Source organism: Eriocheir sinensis, chromosome 20 (genome assembly GCF_024679095.1).
Source record: "Eriocheir sinensis breed Jianghai 21 chromosome 20, ASM2467909v1, whole genome shotgun sequence".
Lineage (NCBI taxonomy): Eukaryota > Metazoa > Arthropoda > Malacostraca > Decapoda > Varunidae > Eriocheir > Eriocheir sinensis.
In genome coordinates this window covers 18,154,512-18,175,969 of record NC_066528.1, presented here as the reverse complement: position 1 = coordinate 18,175,969, position 21,458 = coordinate 18,154,512, and the positions used below count along the sequence as shown (strand labels likewise).

At 40.6% G+C, this 21,458-nt stretch overlaps 2 protein-coding genes across 4 annotated transcripts; one reads left to right on the top strand and one right to left on the bottom strand.

Moving 5' to 3' along the window:
* The first annotated feature begins 1,384 nt into the window (after positions 1-1,384).
* Positions 1,385-14,917, top strand: LOC127001303 (thioredoxin-like protein 1). Its single transcript, XM_050865713.1, has 6 exons — positions 1,385-1,585; positions 4,746-4,902; positions 5,984-6,097; positions 11,149-11,271; positions 11,962-12,122; positions 12,463-14,917. The coding sequence occupies exons 1-6, from the start codon at positions 1,485-1,487 to the stop codon at positions 12,671-12,673; spliced, it is 867 nt and encodes a 288-aa protein (XP_050721670.1). The 5' UTR covers positions 1,385-1,484; the 3' UTR covers positions 12,674-14,917.
* Positions 14,918-15,674: 757 nt separating this feature from the next.
* On the bottom strand, positions 15,675-20,055 carry LOC127001302 (uncharacterized). 3 transcript variants are annotated; one of them, XM_050865710.1, is made up of 4 exons: positions 19,578-20,055; positions 19,125-19,206; positions 18,120-18,254; positions 15,675-16,225 (listed from the first exon to the last, which is right to left on the bottom strand). In XM_050865710.1, exons 1-4 carry the CDS (start codon positions 19,824-19,826, stop codon positions 15,735-15,737), a joined length of 957 nt encoding a protein of 318 aa, XP_050721667.1. In that variant the 5' UTR covers positions 19,827-20,055; the 3' UTR covers positions 15,675-15,734. The 3 variants fall into 3 exon arrangements, with proteins under 3 accessions (XP_050721667.1, XP_050721668.1, XP_050721669.1); XM_050865711.1 differs by having other exon boundaries at positions 18,085-18,268; positions 19,578-19,990; XM_050865712.1 differs by having other exon boundaries at positions 18,120-18,268; positions 19,578-19,931.
* Between the last annotated feature and the right edge of the window lie 1,403 nt (positions 20,056-21,458).

Below are 21,458 nucleotides of genomic sequence, written 5' to 3'. Positions count from 1 at the left end.
TAAAGGCAAAAAAAGGCTTAAAAATAGGGGAAAATAAATGATGAAAGACTTTAAAGGCAAAAAAAGGCTTAAAAATAGGGGAAAAAGGAATGATGAATGACTTTAAAGGCGATAAAAGGCTTAATATTAGGGAAAACGAAATGATGAATGACTTTAAAGGCAAAAAAGGCTTAAAAATAGGGGAAAATAAATGATGAATGACTTTAAAGGCAAAAAAAGGCTTAAAAATAGGGGAAATAAATGATGAATGACTTTAAAGGTGAAAAAAGGCTTAAAAATAGGGGGAAATAAATGATGAATGACTTTAAAGGCAAAAAAAGGCTTAAAAATAGGGGAAAATAAATGATGAATGACTTTAAAGGCGAAAAAAGGCTTAAAAATAGGAAATAAATGATGAATGACTTTAAAAAGGCAAAAAGGCTTAAAATTAGGGTAAATAAATGATGAAAGACTTTAAAGGCGAAAAAAGGCTTAAAAATAGGGGGAAATAAATGATGAATGACTTTAAAGGCAAAAAAAGGCTTAAAAATAGGGGAAAATAAATGATGAATGACTTTAAAGGCGAAAAAAGGCTTAAAAATAGGGGGAAATAAATGATGAATGACTTTAAAGGCTTATAAATAGGGGGAAATAAATGATGAATGACTTTAAAGGCAAAAAAAGGCTTAAAAATAGGGGAAAATAAATGATGAATGACTTTAAAGGCAAAAAAAGGCTTAAAAATAGGGGGAAATAAATGATGAATGACTTTAAAGGCAAAAAAAGGCTTAAAAATAGGGGGAAATAAATGATGAACTTTAAAGGCGATAAAAGGCTTAATAATAGGGAAAAAGGAATGATGAATGACTTTAAAGGCGATAAAAGGCTTAATAATAGGGAAAATAAATGGTGAATGACTTTAAAGGCAAAAAAAGGCTTAAAAATAGTGAAAAAGGAATGATGAATAACTTTAAAGGCGAAAAAAGGCTTAATAATAGGGGAAAATAAATGATGAATGACTTTAAAGGTGAAAAAAGGCTTAAAAATAGGGGGAAATAAATGATGAATGACTTTAAAGGTGAAAAAAGGCTTAAAAATAGGGGGAAATAAATGATGAATGACTTTAAAGGCAATAAAAGGCTTAAAAATAGGGGGAAATAAATGATGAATGACTTTAAAGGCGAAAAAAGGCTTAAAAATAGTGAAGAACAAATGATGAATGACTTTAAACCCCCCCAAAAAAGAAATGATATATGACTTTAAAGGGAAAAAAGGCTTAAAAATAATGAAAAAAGAAATGATGAGTGACTTTAAAGGCAAAAAAGGCTTAAAAACAGTGAAAAAAAAATAATGAAAGTCTTAAATATATATCAGATGGTGGTGTAAACAACGTGGTGGCCGCAAGAAGAGGAGGAGGAGGACGTGACTCAGCAGGCAGTGACACCCGGACCGCCGCCCCGCACAGTGCCGCTCACCCTCCATTACTGTGCAGCCTGCAGGTCACCATGGCCGCTAACTTCAAGGTGCTGAGCGAGGACAGTCAGTTCCAGGTGGAGCTGACGCAGGCCGGGGGCAAGCTGCTGGTGGCGGACTTCACGTCAGCGAGGTGAGGCGCTGACCGGAGGGACGGGTATTTTGGTTACTTTGGTTACTTTGGTCCATGTTACTTTGGTTATGCTCGTTACTTTGGTCCATGTTACTTTGGTTATGTTCGTTACTTTGGTCCATGTTACTTTGGTTATGCTCGTTACTTTGGTCCATGTTACTTTGGTTATGTTCGTTACTTTGGTCCATGTTACTTTGGTTATGTTCGTTACTTTGGTCCATGTTACTTTGGTTATGTTCGTTACTTTGGTCCATGTTACTTTGGTTATGTTCGTTACTTTGGTCCATGTTACTTTGGTTATGTTCGTTACTTTGGTCCATGTTATTTTGGTTATGTTCGTTACTTTGGTCCATGTTACTTTGGTTATGTTCGTTACTTTGGTCCATGTTACTTTGGTCCATGTTACTTTGGTCATGTTATTTTGGTTATGCTCGTTACTTTGGTCCATGTTACTTTGGTTATGTTGGTTACTTTGGTCCATGTTACTTTGGTTATGTTCGTTACTTTGGTCCATGTTACTTTGGTTATGTTGGTTACTTTGGTCCATGTTACTTTGGTTATGTTCGTTACTTTGGTCCATGTTATTTTGGTTATGTTCGTTACTTTGGTCCATGTTACTTTGGTTATGTTGGTTACTTTGGTCCATGTTATTTTGGTTATGTTCGTTACTTTGGTCCATGTTACTTTGGTTATGTTGGTTACTTTGGTCCATGTTACTTTGGTTATGCTCGTTACTTTGGTCCATGTTACTTTGGTTATGTTGGTTACTTTGGTCCATGTTATTTTGGTTATGTTCGTTACGTTGGTCCATGTTATTTTGGTTATGTTCGTTACTTTGGTCCATGTTACTTTGGTTATGTTCGTTACTTTGGTCCATGTTATTTTGGTTATGTTCGTTACTTTGGTCCATGTTATTTTGGTTATGTTCGTTACTTTGGTCCATGTTACTTTGGTTATGTTCGTTACTTTGGTCCATGTTATTTTGGTTATGTTCGTTACTTTGGTCCATGTTATTTTGGTTATGTTCGTTACTTTGGTCCATGTTATTTTGGTTATGTTGGTTACGTTGGTCCATGTTACTTTGGTCATGTTCGTTACTTTGGTCCATGTTATTTTGGTTATGTTCGTTACTTTGGTCCATGTTATTTTGGTTATGTTCGTTACTTTGGTCCATGTTACTTTGGTTATGTTCGTTACTTTGGTCCATGTTACTTTGGTTATGTTCGTTACTTTGGTCCATGTTACTTTGGTCATGTTCGTTACTTTGGTCCATGTTACTTTGGTCCATGTTACTTTGGTCCATGTTACTTTGGTTATGTTCGTTACTTTGGTCCATGTTACTTTGGTCATGTTCGTTACTTTGGTCCATGTTACTTTGGTTATGTTCGTTACTTTGGTCCACTTTGCCTGTTATTGGCACAGCTGAGGTGGGTCTCCACTGATTCTGGGCGCTTCCCCTTCCCCTGCTCTCTGGATGACTTCAGGGCACCTCACACACTCAAAAGTCAACCATTTACTGATAGCCCAAAAAAGACGGTTATTAATAAAAAGCATCATAATTTGCCCTGAAATAAAGTTGGTGTCGAAATTAGTAGGCACCCCTCTCCTTAAGTCCCCCAAGATCGTTTAGGGGATAGGCATAACTTGAAAAAAGGCATAACTCGAAAAGTAGACATTGGCGACGGAAATGAGGTAGAAAATCGTGCAATTCACTTCATCTATCACCAGAAAACATGAACCACGTGATAAATCGTTGGTTGGGTGAAACTGTAAATTGTCCAAGAAATCCTAAAACTGTATAAGGTACAAGAAGCTTGACATTAATTCCTCGGCAAATGACCAGTGTTGTGTAGTTTTTTCAGATTGAGATTAAAAGAATTTATAATACAACCAGACATTTACTAGAAGAGTCTTGGGGTCTCAAAGATAAAATGTGGTCTTTAGGTGTTCAGTGATTTGGAAATAAAACTTTGAATAGGTATTTGTGATCCTATAAAGTATAAAAAAAAGGTTGATATTTTAACATTTTTATTTTTTATTTTTTTTACAACAAAGGAGGCAGCTCAAGGGCACACAAAAAAAACAATAATAAAAAAAAGCCCGCTAATCGCTGCTCCCATAAAAGAATCAGAAGAGGTGGCCAAAAGCAAGGTCAGATTCGGGAGGAGAGGTGTCCTGAGACCCTGATACATGCATTGAAACATGGGTGAATAACTATGATAATGCTGAGATTATTGAAATGACACCAGTAACTTTTCAGAAAGCACTGGATTCACTCATTCACTAAATCCTACGACATTTCAAACGTGCATTGTGGTTAATTCTTGGTCTAACCATTATATTGTTGCGGAGCGCTGTGCTGGCCGCAGAGTGGGGCCTGAAACCTCATTAGTGGAGGATGAGGTTTATTATTGGTATTATTTTGGTAAACAGAATCTTCAAGCTGGAAAATTCTTACATGTCTCTCAGTGTAGATCTTGTCATTCTGAATCTTTTGAACCTCATACATGTGTTTATATCTATCTCTATTTACTATACACACACGCGAGGCAAATTGATAGTAACAAAACTGGGGATTTACTTCTGTTTAACATATTTTTGTAGCAGTAATCCAGACCCAGAAAGAGTTTTACCGGTGCTGGGGATCAAACCTTCAACCAGCTGGATGGGAAAGTCACTCCTTAACCAGTTGGTCAAAAAGGTACCCCCTGGCTGAGTGAGTTTGGGAGGCTTTCTGCATCGGATAGGGGCTTCGTGGTGCAGTGGTTAGCACGCTCAGCTCACAACCGAGAGAGCCCGGGTTTGATTCCCGGGCGGAGTGGAAAAATTTGGGTGGCTTTTCCGATAACCCTACGCCCCTGTCCACCCAGCAGTGAATGGGTACCAGGTATTAATCGTGGGTTGTGTCCCGTCTCCTGGGATCTGTTCTCTATTATAATTCCTTCCCCTGCTGCCTCTCCGGCATATGACCACAGATGTTGCGCCGACTAAATGAAACTTTCCAACTTTCTGCATCGGGTGGGTCACTCATTACAACACCCAAGTCATTCAATCAACTATCTTGGACAATTCAGGGCAGGAAACCTCATGAAAGCCATACGCAAACCTCACTCGAAAATCAATCGGTATAAAGATGTAAGCACTTCTCGTTGTCTTCCAGATGTGGGCCGTGTCAGCGCATTGCCCCAGTGTTCGAGGAAATGGCGCGCAGATTCCCCAATGCTGTCTTCCTCAAGATCGACGTCAACCAGTGCCCGACAACCTCCGCCTCACAGGGGGTCTCGGCCGCACCGACATTCATCTTCTTCAGGAACAAGGTCAGCTTATAGGTACTTGTGTTCTGTCCTATGCAGATTATTCCTTCCCATTAACGTATTCAAGGGTTAGTTTGTACTTGAAAGGCCAGACAAGAAACAGTAATTTATATTTTGTTCTACTTGTGATAGATTGATATGTTCAGTCTTATCATCTTATGCAGAATATTCCTTCCCATTTAAGTATTCTAGGATTAGTTTATACATGAAAGGTCTGACATAAAACAACAATTTATATCTTGTTTTATTTGTGATAGATTGATATGTTCAGTCTTATGCAGGATATCCTTTCCCATTAAAGTATTCTAGCCACAGTTTGTACTTGAAAGATCTGACATGAAACATCAATTTATATTTTTTGTATATATTATTAGTGATAGATAGTTATGTTCGGTCGTATGCAGAATATTCTTTCCCCGTTAAATCATTCTCACTTTAGCGCACTTGAAAGATCAGCCAAGAAACAGCAATTTATATATACATTTCTCATTTTTCTCTTTGTGACATTTTTGCCGAGTCATGGTTCAAGTTTGCGTCAAGTCAATCTCTTATTTAGTATGATGTCAAGCTCATTCTTGCCTCTGTATTTCACATGTAAAGAAAACCAATATACAACTGTAACTATAGATTAAATGTTCAAATGTTTAGTATGTATATATAGTATTATGTCAAGCTCATTCTTGCCTCTCTATTTCACATGTAAAGAAAACTAATATTATACAATTGTAACTATAGATAAAATGTTCAAATGTTTAGTATGTATATTTAGTATGATGTCAAGCTCATTCTTGCCTCTCTATTTCACATGTAATGAAAACTAATATCATACATCCCTATACCACCTCTTTTGTTTCTTTTTTAGGAGCAGCGAGTAGCAGGCTTTTTTTCATTATTGTTTTCTTTTTTTGTGTGCCCTTGAGCTGCCTCCTTTGTTGTAAAAAACAAACAAAAAAAAAACAACAACTATAGATAAGATGTTCAAATGTTTATGTAATTATTGGCAGCCTCGTGAGTAGTGGGCATAAAGTGTAATCATGACAGGCGCTGGCCACTCACATCTCACTTGTTTCTTGTTCCGCGGCAGACCAAGCTGGACAGCCTGCAGGGGGCGGATCCTGAGGGTCTGGAGGCCAAGATCCGGCAGCACTACGGCGATGGTGACGGGGAGGAGGTGGAGGACTCAGGCGTACCCGGGCATGTGAGTGTTGGGTAGTGGGCAACTTGTCCTGTTATTGACTAAGGTTAGGTTAAATTAGGTAAGGTTAGGTTAGGTTAGGTTAGGTTAGGTAAGGGTGTTTGGTAGTAAGCAATCTGTCTTAATATTGACTAAGGTTAGGTTAGGTTAGGTTAGGTTAGGTTAGGTTAGGTAAGGGTGTTTGGTAGTAAGCAATCTGTCTTAATATTGACTAAGGTAAGGTTAGGTTAGGTTAGGTAAGGGTGCTGGGTAGTAATCAACCTGTCTTAATATTGAGTAAGGTTAGGTTAGGTAAGGTAAGGGTGCTGGGTAGTAATCAACCTGTCTTAATATTGACTAAGGTTAGGTTAGGTTAGGTAAGGGTGCTGGGTAGTAATCAACCTGTCTTATTATTGAGTAAGGTTAGGTTAGGTTAGGTAAGGGTGCTGGGTAGTAATCAACCTGTCTTAATATTGAGTAAGGTTAGGTTAGGTTAGGTAAGGGTGCTGGGTAGTAATCAACCTGTCTTAATATTGAGTAAGGTTAGGTTAGGTTAGGTAAGGGTGCTGGGTAGTAATCAACCTGTCTTAATATTGAGTAAGGTTAGGTTAGGTTAGGTAAGGGTGCTGGGTAGTAATCAACCTGTCTTATTATTGACTAAGGTTAGGTTAGGTTAGGTAAGGGTGCTGGGTAGTAATCAACCTGTCTTAACCCTAGAACGCTAACCATGGGTATGAGGTACCCATGCGAATGACGCCATTGCCATTGTGTATGGTTCCGGTGCTCTGAGGGTACCCATCTCCTCAGTAGCTTCATGTGCCCGCTTGACAGTGTAGGGGAAGGTCACGTTGTCTCGCTCTCTCTGCTCACCTTTGTTGTAGGCCTACATTCGGGTGCGGCATACCCATGGTTGGTGATACAGGGTGTTGTACATGTCCCTAGGATATTGTTTACGTACTTTTTTAGTGATCACCTGTGCAGTGGATCACAGGACCTGGGAGGCCATACAAGAAGTTTGGAAGCCATCGGATGATAATTTTTTTTATGAAATTTTTTTTTTGAAATTTTTGAATATTTTTCCTATTTTTAGTAACATTTTTCAGTACCTGATTTTCATACCAAAACAATACGTTTTTCAGTTCTTCTTAATGTTAAGTCAAGATACAAAGTTTGAAGTCCCTTCATGTAACTTTATTCCATTAAAACTTTACATTTAATTTTATTATTTTTTTTTCAAAATCGGGTATGATGTACCCATGGTTAGTAGTGGTGTGACTTTTTCTAAGGTTAGTGTTCTAGGGTTAATATTGACTAAGGTTAGGTAAGGGTGCTGGGTAGTAATCAACCTGTCTTAATATTGACTAAGGTTAGGTTAGGTTAGGTAAGGGTGCTGGGTAGTAATTAACCTGTCTTAATATTGACTAAGGTTAGGTTAGGTTAGGTAAGGGTGCTGGGTAGTAAGCAACCTGTCTTAATATTGACTAAGGTTAGGTAAGGGTGCTGGGTAGTAATCAACCTGTCTTATTATTGACTAAGGTTAGGTTAGGTTAGGTAAGGGTGCTGGGTAGTAATCAACCTCTCTTATTATTGACTAAGGTTAGGTTAGGTAAGGTAAGGGTGCTGGGTAGTAATCAACCTGTCTTAATATTGACTAAGGTTAGGTTAGGTAAGGTAAGGGTGCTGGGTAGTAATCAACCTGTCTTAATATTGACTAAGGTTAGGTTAGGTAAGGGTGCTGGGTAGTAATCAACCTGTTTTATTATTGACTAAGGTAAGGTAAGGGTGCTGGGTAGTAATCAACCTGTCTTAATATTGACTAAGGTTAGGTTAGGTAAGGTAAGGGTGCTGGGTAGTAATCAACCTGTTTTATTATTGACTAAGGTTAGGTTAGGTTAGGTAAGGGTGCTGGGTAGTAATCAACCTGTCTTAATATTGAGTAAGGTTAGGTAAGGTAAGGTAAGGGTGCTGGGTAGTAATCAACCTGTCTTATTATTGAGTAAGGTTAGGTTAGGTAAGGTAAGGGTGCTGGGTAGTAATCAACCTGTCTTATTATTGACTAAGGTTAGGTTAGGTTAGGTAAGGGTGTTTGGTAGTAATCAACCTGTCTTAATATTGACTAAGGTTAGGTTAGGTTAGGTAAGGGTGCTGGATAGTAATCAACCTGTCTTAATATTGACTAAGGTTAGGTTAGGTTAGGTAAGGGTGCTGGGTAGTAATCAACCTGTCTTAATATTGACTAAGGTTAGGTTAGGTTAGGTAAGGGTGCTGGGTAGTAATCAACCTGTCTTAATATTGAGTAAGGTTAGGTTAGGTTAGGTAAGGTAAGGGTGCTGGGTAGTAATCAACCTGTCTTATTATTGAGTAAGGTTAGGTTAGGTAAGGTAAGGGTGCTGGATAGTAATCAACCTGTCTTATTATTGACTAAGGTTAGGTTAGGTTAGGTTAGGTAAGGGTGCTGGGTAGTAATCAACCTGTCTTAATATTGAGTAAGGTTAGGTTAGGTAAGGTAAGGGTGCTGGGTAGTAATCAACCTGTCTTATTATTGAGTAAGGTTAGGTTAGGTTAGGTTAGGTAAGGGTGCTGGGTAGTAATCAACCTGTCTTATTATTGAGTAAGGTTAGGTTAGGTTAGGTAAGGGTGCTGGGTAGTAATCAACCTGTCTTAATATTGAGTAAGGTTAGGTTAGGTTAGGTAAGGGTGTTTGGTAGTAATCAACCTGTCTTAATATTGAGTAAGGTTAGGTTAGGTAAGGGTGCTGGGTAGTAATCAACCTGTCTTAATATTGACTAAGGTTAGGTTAGGTTAGGTAAGGGTGCTGGGTAGTAATCAACCTGTCTTAATATTGAGTAAGGTTAGGTTAGGTTAGGTAAGGGTGCTGGGTAGTAATCAACCTGTCTTAATATTGAGTAAGGTTAGGTTAGGTTAGGTAAGGGTGTTTGGTAGTAATCAACCTGTCTTAATATTGAGTAAGGTTAGGTTAGGTAAGGTTAGGTAAGGGTGCTGGGTAGTAATCAACCTGTCTTAATATTGAGTAAGGTTAGGTTAGGTAAGGTAAGGGTGCTGGGTAGTAATCAACCTGTCTTAATATTGAGTAAGGTTAGGTTAGGTTAGGTAAGGGTGCTGGGTAGTAATCAACCTGTCTTAATATTGACTAAGGTTAGGTTAGGTTAGGTAAGGGTGCTGGGTAGTAATCAACCTGTCTTATTGTTGACTAAGGTTAGGTTAGGTTAGGTAAGGGTGCTGGGTAGTAATCAACCTGTCTTAATATTGACTAAGGTTAGGTTAGGTTAGGTAAGGGTGTTTGGTAGTAATCAACCTGTCTTATTATTGAGTAAGGTTAGGTTAGGTTAGGTTAGGTAAGGGTGTTTGGTAGTAATCAACCTGTCTTAATATTGAGTAAGGTTAGGTTAGGTTAGGTAAGGGTGCTGGGTAGTAATCAACCTGTCTTAATATTGACTAAGGTTAGGTTAGGTTAGGTAAGGGTGCTGGGTAGTAATCAACCTGTCTTATTATTGACTAAGGTTAGGTTAGGTTAGGTAAGGGTGCTGGGTAGTAATCAACCTGTCTTAATATTGACTAAGGTTAGGTTAGGTTAGGTAAGGGTGTTTGGTAGTAATCAACCTGTCTTATTATTGAGTAAGGTTAGGTTAGGTTAGGTTAGGTAAGGGTGTTTGGTAGTAATCAACCTGTCTTAATATTGAGTAAGGTTAGGTTAGGTAAGGTTAGGTAAGGGTGCTGGGTAGTAATCAACCTGTCTTAATATTGAGTAAGGTTAGGTTAGGTAAGGTAAGGGTGCTGGGTAGTAATCAACCTGTCTTAATATTGAGTAAGGTTAGGTTAGGTTAGGTAAGGGTGCTGGGTAGTAATCAACCTGTCTTAATATTGACTAAGGTTAGGTTAGGTTAGGTAAGGGTGCTGGGTAGTAATCAACCTGTCTTATTGTTGACTAAGGTTAGGTTAGGTTAGGTAAGGGTGCTGGGTAGTAATCAACCTGTCTTAATATTGACTAAGGTTAGGTTAGGTAAGGTAAGGGTGCTGGGTAGTAATCAACCTGTCTTAATATTGACTAAGGTTAGGTTAGGTTAGGTAAGGGTGCTGGGTAGTAATCAACCTGTCTTATTGTTGACTAAGGTTAGGTTAGGTTAGGTAAGGGTGCTGGGTAGTAATCAACCTGTCTTAATATTGACTAAGGTTAGGTTAGGTAAGGTAAGGGTGTTTGGTAGTAATCAACCTGTCTTAATATTGACTAAGGTTAGGTTAGGTAAGGTAAGGGTGCTGGGTAGTAATCAACCTGTCTTAATATTGACTAAGGTTAGGTTAGGTTAGGTAAGGGTGCTGGGTAGTAAGCAACCTGTCTTAATATTGACTAAGGTTAGGTAAGGGTGCTGGGTAGTAAGCAACCTGTCTTAATATTGACTAAGGTTAGGTTAGGTTAGGTAAGGGTGCTGGGTAGTAATCAACCTGTCTTATTATTGACTAAGGTTAGGTTAGGTTAGGTAAGGGTGCTGGGTAGTAATCAACCTGTCTTAATATTGAGTAAGGTTAGGTTAGGTTAGGTAAGGTAAGGGTGCTGGGTAGTAAGCAACCTGTCTTAATATTGAGTAAGGTTAGGTAAGGGTGCTGGGTAGTAATCAACCTGTCTTAATATTGAGTAAGGTTAGGTTAGGTTAGGTTAGGTAAGGGTGCTGGGTAGTAATCAACCTGTCTTAATATTGAGTAAGGTTAGGTTAGGTTAGGTAAGGTAAGGGTGCTGGGTAGTAAGCAACCTGTCTTAATATTGACTAAGGTTAGGTTAGGTTAGGTAAGGGTGCTGGGTAGTAAGCAATCTGTCTTAATATTGAGTAAGGTTAGGTTGGGTTAGGTTAGGTAAGGGTGCTGGGTAGTAATCAACCTGTCTTAATATTGACTAAGGTTAGGTAAGGGTGCTGGGTATTGAGCAACTCATCTGATTACTGACTTACTTGACTTAGGTTAGGTTAGGTTTAAGGTGCTCTGGGATGAGTAGTAAACAACCTATCTTACTAACTTACTTGACTAACTTTGTACACCACTAATCCACCCGTGACTTGTTTCAGATCGACTTGATGCCAATGATCAACAAGTCAGGTTGTGAGTGTCTGAACGAGAGTGACGAGCATCCCTTCACCCAGGCGCTCTCGTCCTCCGGCGGCTACATGGAGTCGGACACGGACGAGCAGGTGAAAGATTGTTGATAGCTGGATACGTGGTCATCATTTTATTCCCGTGTCCTACTATCTTGGCACAATGCAACCATGGCTTTCTCTTAGTTAGTGGTTGTTATTTTATTCATGTTTTGATTTTCTCTTCTTCTTCTTCTTCTTCTTCTTCTTCTTCTTCTTCTTCTTCTTTTTCTTCTTCATGTACTGCTGTCTTGGATTTCTTCTTCTTCTTCTTCTTCTTCTTTTTCATGTACTGGTGTCTTGGTTTCTTCTTCTTCTTCTTCTTCTTCTTCTTCTTCTTCTTCTTCTTCTTCTTCTTCTCAGTCAATTAGTTAATACAACACCTGTCATTTAGTCAAGCTCTTAATTGTGCCTATAACTCCTAACTCTGTCTTAATATTTCGTCATTTAGTCAAGCTTTGAACCCTCCAGTTAATATTGTACCTGTCATTTAGTCAAGCTCTTAATTGTGCCTATAACTCTTAACTCTGTCTTAATATTTCGTCATTTAGTCAAGCTTTTAACCCTACATTTAGTCAAGCTTTTAACCCAGCATTTAACTCCTAACTCTCCCATTTCCAGTTAATATTGTACCTGTCATTTAGTCAAGCTCTTAATTGTGCCTATAACTCTTAGCTCTGTCTTAATATTTCGTCATTTAGTCAAGCTTTTAACCCAGCATTTAACTCCTAACTCTCCCATTTCCAGTTAATATTGTACCTGTCGTTTAATCAAGCCGTGAAGCTCCACAGTATGAGGATCAAAGGCCCGGCTGAGAATGGGCCCAAGACACTCAAGCTTTTCATCAACCAGCCTCACACCATCGACTTTGACACAGCCGAGAGCGCCAACCCAGTGCAGGAGTTGACGTGAGTGCCCCCCATCCCTTTAGGTTCTTGATAGCTCCTCAATTTCTTCCTCAAACTCACCATTCTAACACTCAATTCTATCTACTTTTCAGGCTGTTTTTGTCCCTGTTTTTTCTTGTTTTTGAAGGAGTTGATGTGAGTTCCCTTCCATCCGGTTCTTCGTAGTTCTTCCTCAATTTCTTCCTCAAACTCACTATTCTAACACTCAATTCTATCTACTTTTTTAGGCTGTTTTTGTCCCTGTTTTTTGTTTGTTTTTGAAGGAGTTGATGTGAGTGCCTTCCATTTTCGGAGATGGTATATTTAGTGACTGACTCCAGGCTGTCTATCTCTTCTCCAGGCTGACCCCCAAGGACCTGGAGGGTGAGCTGGTGACCCTCAAGTTCGTCAAGCTACAGAACGTCATGAACTTCACCATGTTCTTCAAGGACAACCAGACTGGCGCCGAGACCACGCAGGTCAGCTACATCCAGATCATTGGCTCGCCGGTACAGACGACCAAGATGGCAGACTTCAAGAGGGTTACAGGGAAGAAGGGCGAGAGTCACTGATCGCAGGGGAAGCTTAAGTTCATTTTATTGTTTTTAATGAGCCTTAATTTTGTTGACTTCATATTCTTGATTACGTTAAGTTGTACGGTACTTTCCTGAGTGCATTTTGTAACACCAGCTCTGTTTCGTATTAATATTAAGCTGCAGAGTACAACATAGACAGGCTTTCAATACTTGCCAACTCCTTCAACGTCAGGCAAATCTTCACTTCAATTTCACAACACATGACACAATTCGAAAAGCTTACCAAGTGCTGAAAATGCTACTTAAGCCGACTCCCAGCCCAGCACCCCAATGGCCTGCCTGCCGCACTGTGATAAGTTACTAGTGACCGGGAAGGCTTTTGCTCAGTGGTAGGTGTTGCTCTCGTTCAACGTTGCCAGGTTGTCGTACAGGTAACTCTTGATTTATGCGAGTATTGTGTCCTTGAAGAGATCGCGTAAATCAAAAACAAGGTAAATCAAACAAGAGGTAGGTTTGTACCTTTATTGCGTACTGTATCACTCTGACTCCTCTCCCTCTCGTGGTTCCTCCTCTGGCTGCCCTTCCCCTCGTGGTAGCACAGCAGCGAGGGTGTTCTTGTTGAGTAGCGTGGCAGCGTGGGTACTGTATTGTTGTTCAAGTGGCGCGTGGGAAGAACTGAGCTCAGCTGTGTGGCTGTGGCGCTGTGTGAGTCCGGTTGCGTGAGACATCTGGTGGCCACTCCATAAAATATTGCGTATAATTAAAAAAAAACGTGTAAATTAAACATTTATTTGGATTTTGGACCCTGCGTTATTTCAAAAACGTGTAAACCAAACTCGCGTAAATCGAGTTACCTGTACTCAGCTTCTCATATTTCCCGATTTCCACCACAAAACCGTTTCCTGGGCCACAATACCGAGATTTATTTGTAGTTATTGTTGAAACGGTTTATCATTCCTGTTTCCTGGTGATATTTATGGCGGAGAAGCTGGTAAATTTGATACTCCGAGTACGATAACCTGGCAACGTTGCTCTTGTGTGAGGCGGAAAGGAACAGCAGCCTACGCACCATATCAGCTTCTGGCAGGCATTCCGTGCTGCTTTACACCTCTCCTTGTTCTCAGCCTTGCCGCAAGCATCAGCCGTACTAGAGGTGGGTGCCCGGGAGAATGTTTTAATTTCACAACGGTGGTTATTAAGTCATGCTGTAGTCAAGCCACTTCAAATAGTCCGTTTGGGTGTGGGGGCTTCGTGGTGCAGTGGTTAGCACACTTGGCTCACAACCGAGAGAGCCCGGGTTCGATTCCCAGGTGGAGTGGAAAAATATGGGCGGGTTTTCCGATACCCTACGCCCCTGTCCACCCAGCAGTGAATGGGTACCAGGTATTAATCAGGGGTTGTGTCCTGTCTCCTGGGGTCTGTTCCCTTCTCCTATAATTCCTTCCCCTTCTGTCTCTCTCTGGCACATGACCACAGATGTTGCGCCGACTAAACGAAACTTTCCAACTTTTTCTGTCTCTCTCCGGCATATGACCACAGATGTTGCGCTGACTAAACGAAACTTTCCAACTTTTTCTGTCTCTCTCCGGCATATGACCACAGATGTTGCGCTGACTAAACGAAACTTTCCAACTTTTCTGTTTTTGTGTCGAATTTCGTGGGTCCTTTCCTCCGATCTGCTCTGCCACACTGTCCCAACATCTGCCCTTTCCTCTCATATCGTCACCCTCATAAAATAATCGCGTACGTCATTTTTCAACAATTTCCCAGCTTTTGTCTACATCAGTTTTTCAACATGACGCCCATTTTTGTAGAGTAGCCTTCGTCATTCAGGGTTTGAGTGTTCTAGAATTGGCCTTTTCATTACTGCCCAAATCTGAAGCCAAATGAGATAATGACACTTCTTTTCTGATTTCCTGTAAAGTAGAATATAATGACTTAGGTGGTTTGTTTACGAAGTTGTTGATATGTTACCTATTGGTTATATATGAGAGGGAAAAATAGGTGTTGGGACTGTGTGGGGCAGACCAGAGGCAAGGAAAGGACCCGCAAAATCCACCTCCCAAACGGACTCTTTGAAATGGCTTAACTATAGGGGACCAGAAACCCTTGATGGATGTGTTATGCAAGTTAGTCCAAACCTGTAACTTCAGCTTCAGTATTTATCAAGTCAAGCCTTGGGTACCTAGGTGGTTATAAAGTTTAACTAGGCTACTAATTTTTTTGTCTAGGTAAAGAATTCCCAAACTGTCCCATTGCATATAAAATGATAAAACAGTTGATGAGCTTTTTCTTCTTATACAACAAACATAAGGTAATTGGGTAGGTCAGCAACATTGCCAGTGTCTATAACCCGTCCGCTGTGATTGGCATGGATTTCGCCTTCACTGGTAGCCTGGTAACATACACTCCCAGGTCTTTCTCTGCCTCTGTGGTGGGTAGTGGAGTGTTTCCCATGTGGTATTGCCTGGTAACATACACTCCCAGGTCTTTCTCTGCCTCTGTGGTGGGTAGTGGAGTGTTTCCCATGTGGTATTGCCTGGTAACATACACTCCCAGGTCTTTCTCTGCCTCTGTGGTGGATAGTGGAGTGTTTCCCATGTTGTATTGGCTGGTAACATACACTCCCAGGTCTTTCTCTGCCTCTGTGGTGGGTAGTGGAGTGTTTCCCATGTGGTATTGCCTGGTTACATACACTCCCAGGTCTTTCTCTGCCTCTGTGGTGGGTAGTGTAGTGTTTCCCATGTGGTATTGCCTGGTAACATACACTCCCAGGTCTTTCTCTGCCTCTGTGGTGGGTAGTGGAGTGTTTCCCATGTGGTATTGCCTGGTAACATACACTCTCAGGTCTTTCTCTGCCTCTGTGGTGGGTAGTGGAGTGTTTCCCATGTTGTATTGGTGTGCTGGATATCCCCTCCCAAGGTGCAGGACTTTACATTTTTCTTCACTGAATTGTAGCAGCCACTTTTTGTTCCACTCCTGTAGCTTGGTGATGTCTTTTTGTAGGAAATCCGTAGTCAAGGGGTTAAAACATATCTTATGCTGTGTAACTATATATATGTTATGCTTCTAATATCAGCAGTGACTATATATAGATTCATTTTTGGGGGGAGCTACTCTTCAAAAAAAGATAAAAGAGAGGAGAGAGGTAATGGAAGGGAAGGGATAGCGAGGGGAAGGGAGGGAAGGGAAGGGGATGAAAAGTTAAGGGAGGAGAGAAGCAAAGGAAAAGGAGGGAAGGGAAGGGAATGAAAGGTTCAGAAGGAAAGGGGTAGCGAGGTGAAGGGAAGCGAAGGGAGGAGAGAGGTGAAGGAAAGGGAAGGGGAAGGGAGGGAAAGGAAGGGGATGGAAGAAAGGGAGGAGAGAGGCAATGGAAAGGGAGGTGTGTGTGTGTGTGTGAGTAATGAGGTGAACAGAGGCAAGGTAAGGGATGAAAGACAAAGAAGTGAGGGAAATGGAAAGGGTAGCAAGGGGTGTGTGTGTGTGTGTGTGTGTGTGTGTGTGTCAGTGTGTCACCGAGCGGAACATCTTCTCCACCAGTCGCAGCGTTCCACCGAAGTGCCGCCGTCCGAACAGGGTTTCCGCCGTCTGTAGAGAGAAAGAAAAACGTAAGTCAAATTAAAATATCGAGAAGGTATGACAGGCAGAGATCATTTCCACCAGTGTGTGTGTGTGTGTGTGTGTGTGTGTGTGTGTGTGTGTGTGTGTGTGTGTGTGTGTGTGTGTGTTTACATCAAAGGAGACAGCTCAAGGGCACAAAAAAAGGAAACAATACTAAAAAAAGCCCACTACTCGCTGCTCCTACAAAGAAGAATCAAAAGAGGTGGCCGAAAGAGGGGTCAGTTTCGGGAGGAGAGGTGTCCTGATACCCTGTGTGTATTTACCTAGTTGTGAAATACAGGAAAAGTTGTATTTACCCAGTTGTGAAATACAGGAAAAGTTGTATTTACCCAGTTGTGAAATACAGGAAAACTTGTACGTATTTACCTAGTTGTGAAATACAGGAAAAGTTGTATTTACCCAGTTGTGAAATACAGGAAAAGTTGTATTTACCCAGTTGTGAAATACAGGAAAAGTTGTATTTACCCAGTTGTGAAATACAGGAAAACTTGTATTTACCTAGTTGTGAAATACAGGAAAAGTTGTATTTACCCAGTTGTGAAATACAGGAAAAGTTGTATTTACCCAGTTGTGAAATACAGGAAAACTTGTACGTATTTACCCAGTTGTGAAATACAGGAAAAGTTGTATTTACCTAGTTGTGAAATACAGGAAAAGTTGTTGAAATACAGGAAAAGTGTGTGTTTGTGTGTGTGTGTGTGTGTGTGTGTGTGTGTGTTGAAAACCTATATGTACGCACTCTTGAATTGCATGTAAAGTCTCTTGAGTCTAATGCGCAAAGCACAGAACAGTGAAAGGAAATTTGAGGGGTCTATCAAAGGCACTTATTATTTTTTTTTTGCAGCAGTGGAAGCAGATTAAGGGGAAGAATAGAGGCTGGCAGTGAAGAAGAAATAGAAAAAGGAGAAAAAGAAAGAAATAAGAAAATGAAGTAGAGAAAGAAGAGAGAGGAAAATAACAAGAAGAAGAAAATGAAGTAGAGAAAGAAGAAAGAAGAAATTGAAGGAGAAAAAGAAGAAAGAAGAAAATGAAGGAGAGAAAGAAGAAAGAAGAAAATGAAGGAGAGAAAGAAGAAAGAAGAAAATGAAGGAAAAAAGAAGAAAGAAGAAAATGAAGGAGAGAAAGAAGAAAGAAGAAAATGAAAGAAAAAGAAGAAAGAAGAAAATGAAGGAGAAAAAGAAGAAAGAAGAAAATGAAGGAGAAAAAGAAGAAAGAAGAAAATGAAGGAGAAAAAGAAGAAAATGAAGGAGATAAAGAAGAAAGAAGAAAATGAAGGAGAAAAAGAAGAAAGAAGAAAATGAAGGAGAAAAAGAAGAAAGAAGAAAATGAAGGAGAAAAAGAAGAAAGAGAAAGAACAAGAAGAAGAAAATGAAGTAGAAAAAGAAGAAAGAACAACAAGAAAATAAGTAGAGATGAAAAAGAAGAAGAAGGAAAAAAGTAGAAAAAGAAGAAAGAAAAAACAAGAAGAAGAAATGAAGTTAAAAAAAGAAGAAAGGAAAAGAACAAGAAGAAGAAAAGAGGTAGAAAAAAGAAGAAGAAAACAGAGAAGACAAAAAAAAGAGGAAGTAAAAAAAAAAAAAAAAAACAAAACAAAGAACAAAGGAAAAAACAACAATTAAAAAAAGGGACAAAAAAACAAAAAAACAAATAAACCACCAAGAAAAACAAGAACAACAACAACAAGAAGAAAACAGGACAAGAAACAACAAACAAAAGAACAACAAAAACAACAATAACAAAGAAAACAAAGGATAAGAAAAACATAAAAGAACAAACAAACAACAACAACAAGAAAAACAACAACCCCCACCCACCAAGAAACTTACTGAACATTGAACAACCTCTTAACTACCCGACTCGCCTCTTCTCCCAGCATGGCGTCCAAACTCCTCTTGAAGCCAACCACAACTCCCACCAGCATTAACCAGGACACGAGAGGCACCGTCGCGGCCAGCACCATCACCAGGGCCAAGGCAGCCACCTCCATGAAAGCAGACTGACCATTGGGAGCTGGGGTGAGTATACGGTGCTGTTACGTGAGGGAAGGGGAAGGGAGGGTAGTGAGGTAAGGGAAGGGGGGGGGGGGAGGAAGGAGAGGTACCGGGTTGAAGGGAAGCGTAGCGAGGTGAGGGAAAGGGAAGGGAAGGAAGGAGAGGTAGCGAGGTGAAGGGAAGGGTAGCAAGGTGAGGGAAAGGGAGGGGAAGGAATGGGAGAGGTTGTGAATAGAAGGAAAGGGGGGAAGGAAGGGTCGTGAGGTAAGGGAAAGGGAGGGGAAGGAAGGGTCGCGAGGTGAGTGAAAGGGAGGGAAAGGGAGGGGAAGGAAGGAAGGCGATATCCAGGGGTAGTTTTATGACCCTTCTTCTGTACCATGAACCTAAAAGAACTCTCATTAGAACTCGACTATTTCCAGGGGTAGTTTTATGACCCTTCTGTACCGTGAACCTCAAACAACACTCATTAGAACGACTATTTCCAGGGGTAGTTTTATGACCCTTCTTCTGTACCATGAACCTAAAAGAGCACTCATTAGAACTCGACTATTTCCAGGGGTAGTTTCATGACCCTTTTGGTAGTCTGACCCTTCTTCTGTACCGTGAACCTCAAACAACACTCATTAGAACCCGACTATTTCCTGGGGTAGTTTTATGACCCTTCTTCTGTACCATGAACCTAAAACAACTCATTAGAACCCTACTATTTCCTGGGGTAGTTTTATGACCCTTTCGGTATATACAGTTTGACCCTTCTTCTGTACCGTGAACCTAAAAAACTACACTTATTAGAACCCGACAGATCTCTTTTATAGCCCTTGGAAGTAGTTGATGTGAGAGGTGGAAGCGTCTGGCAACACTGTTCGTAGAGTTACCTGGATTGTTCTCCGATGACGAGGAAGGTTCAGCCGTGCACAAGGTCACTCCCCCCGCCAATACAAGAGTGAGGGTTGCCATCTGCCGGTGCGGGATAACATTTCTTACCAATAATTCAATGATGATAATGATACAAAGGGGGAGTCGGTGGTTATTGGATACTATTTAAATCTCACAGCTATACATATACTAACTCCTAAAAAAACGTGTATAAGTACTGTAGTAGTGTATATAACAAGTCGAGTCTGGTTCAGTCTTAGGCGTGGGACAAGCCTGCCACAATTTAAGATCTGTATTATTCTAGGGCTGAGAACGGCAATGTTGCTAAGATAACATAGGTATAGGCCTCGTAGAACCTTTATAAATAGATGTACTCAGGCCCCGGAAAGTTTGAATTATAACATGGTCCTACGCCGCGCAACACTAAAGGTCATAACGCCTCATAACCAAACCTTCAGGAGGCCTCGGCAGCAGGTGAATGGCCGGGAGACTGAGAGCAGGTGATGTTGAATAGCTGAGGCAGAGCGGGCGGCCATGGCGAGGAAGGAATACAGAGGAATCTTCAATCTCCCTAGAATCATTGATGGCAGGGGCGTGACCGAGGAGTCTAGAGATACCTTCGGCGTGGGGCATTGAGGAGAGCGTCGGACAGAGTTGCCGTGAAGCTTCGAAGCCTCACAACGACTCGAAGTATAGTCCATTCATTATTCCCTCTTTCATTCAACCTTGCTGTGTAGTGTTTCGCATGTGTTTAAATAGTGAGAATTTTGACACTGCAAGAACCGAGGAAGTTTATAGAGAAGATGAACACTGACTTGGGTAATAGTATGGTTACATTATATCACAGAGACTAAGATAAGTGACTCATATGCGAACTTCCGTTTAGAATCGCGTAGTCTAGTGTTTCGCAAGTCTTTAAAGAATGAAACTTTGACCAGTGGAGAACCCTAAGGAATCTACAGAAGAGACGAAGAATGACTTTGCTGATACTAATGCTACACAACAGAGACACTAGAATAAGTAACTCATATGCGAACTTCCATTTAGAATCGCGTAGTCTAGTGTTTCGCAAGTCTTTAAAGAATGAAACTTTGACCAGTGGAGAACCCTAAGGAATCTACAGAAGAGACGAAGAATGATTTTGCTGATACTAAGGCTACACAACAGAAACACTAGAATCAGTAACTCATATGCGAACTTCCATTTAAAACCGCCGAGTTGAGTGTCTGCATGTGTTTAATTAATGAACCTTTGACCAGTGGAACAACCTTAGGAGTTTACAGAAGAGACGGATATTGACTTGCTAAATACTAAGGCTACATCACAGAGACACTAGAATAAGTAACTCATATGCGAACTTCCATTTAAAACCGCCGAGTTGAGTGTTTGCATGTGTTTAAGTAATGAACCTTTGACCAGTGGAACAACCTTAGGAGTTCATAGAAGACTTGACTTGGCAAATAAGGCTATACAACAGAGACACTAGACTAAGTAGCCTCCATACGCACTTCCATTTAAAACCGCCGCGTTGAGTGTTTCGTATGTGCTTCAGTGGGTTCGAACAGCTCAACGGAGTGTGAACCATGAAGCAGCCAAGACCCAGACCCGGGAGACGCTCACTTACCATCTCAGTGTGTGTGAAGCAGTGTAAGGGAGAGGTTGTACTGTGTGAGGACGTGGAGGACCATATGGATCAGCGCATCAGTGGTTAGTAATTGAGTCAGCCGTTGCGCCGACCTTCACCGCGCGCGCACTCAGCCAATCGTAAGCATCTTCACATTAACCCGCCTCGCTTTCAGAATCATATCGTTACCAGTTAACTCTTTTCTCATTGATGTATATTTGATTAGGCACGTCATTGAAAGCGCTTGTTACGTGATTCACTATGCTATAACCTTGTGCAGTTATTAATATTAGCGTTCATAGACATATTGCTTCACTATCAAGACGTACCACATATATATCGCTCCCAGTTAACTCATTTTATTGACTTAGCTGAATATATATTTGATTAAGCACGTAATTGAAAGCGCTTGTTACGTGATTCACTCTTATGATCTTTTGCAGTTATTAATATTAGCGTTCATAGACATTGCTTCACTGTCAAGACGTACCACATATATATCGCTACCACATAACTCTTTTTATTGACTTAGCTGAATGTGTATTTGATTAGGCACGTGATTGAAAGTACTTGTTATGTTATTTACTACTTTGTTTTAATTGTCTGGAAACACACACAGGCAGAGAAACACACAGACAGGAAGAGAAACACAGACAGACAGACAGGGAGAGAAACAGACAGACAGAAACAGACACAGACAGGGAGAGAA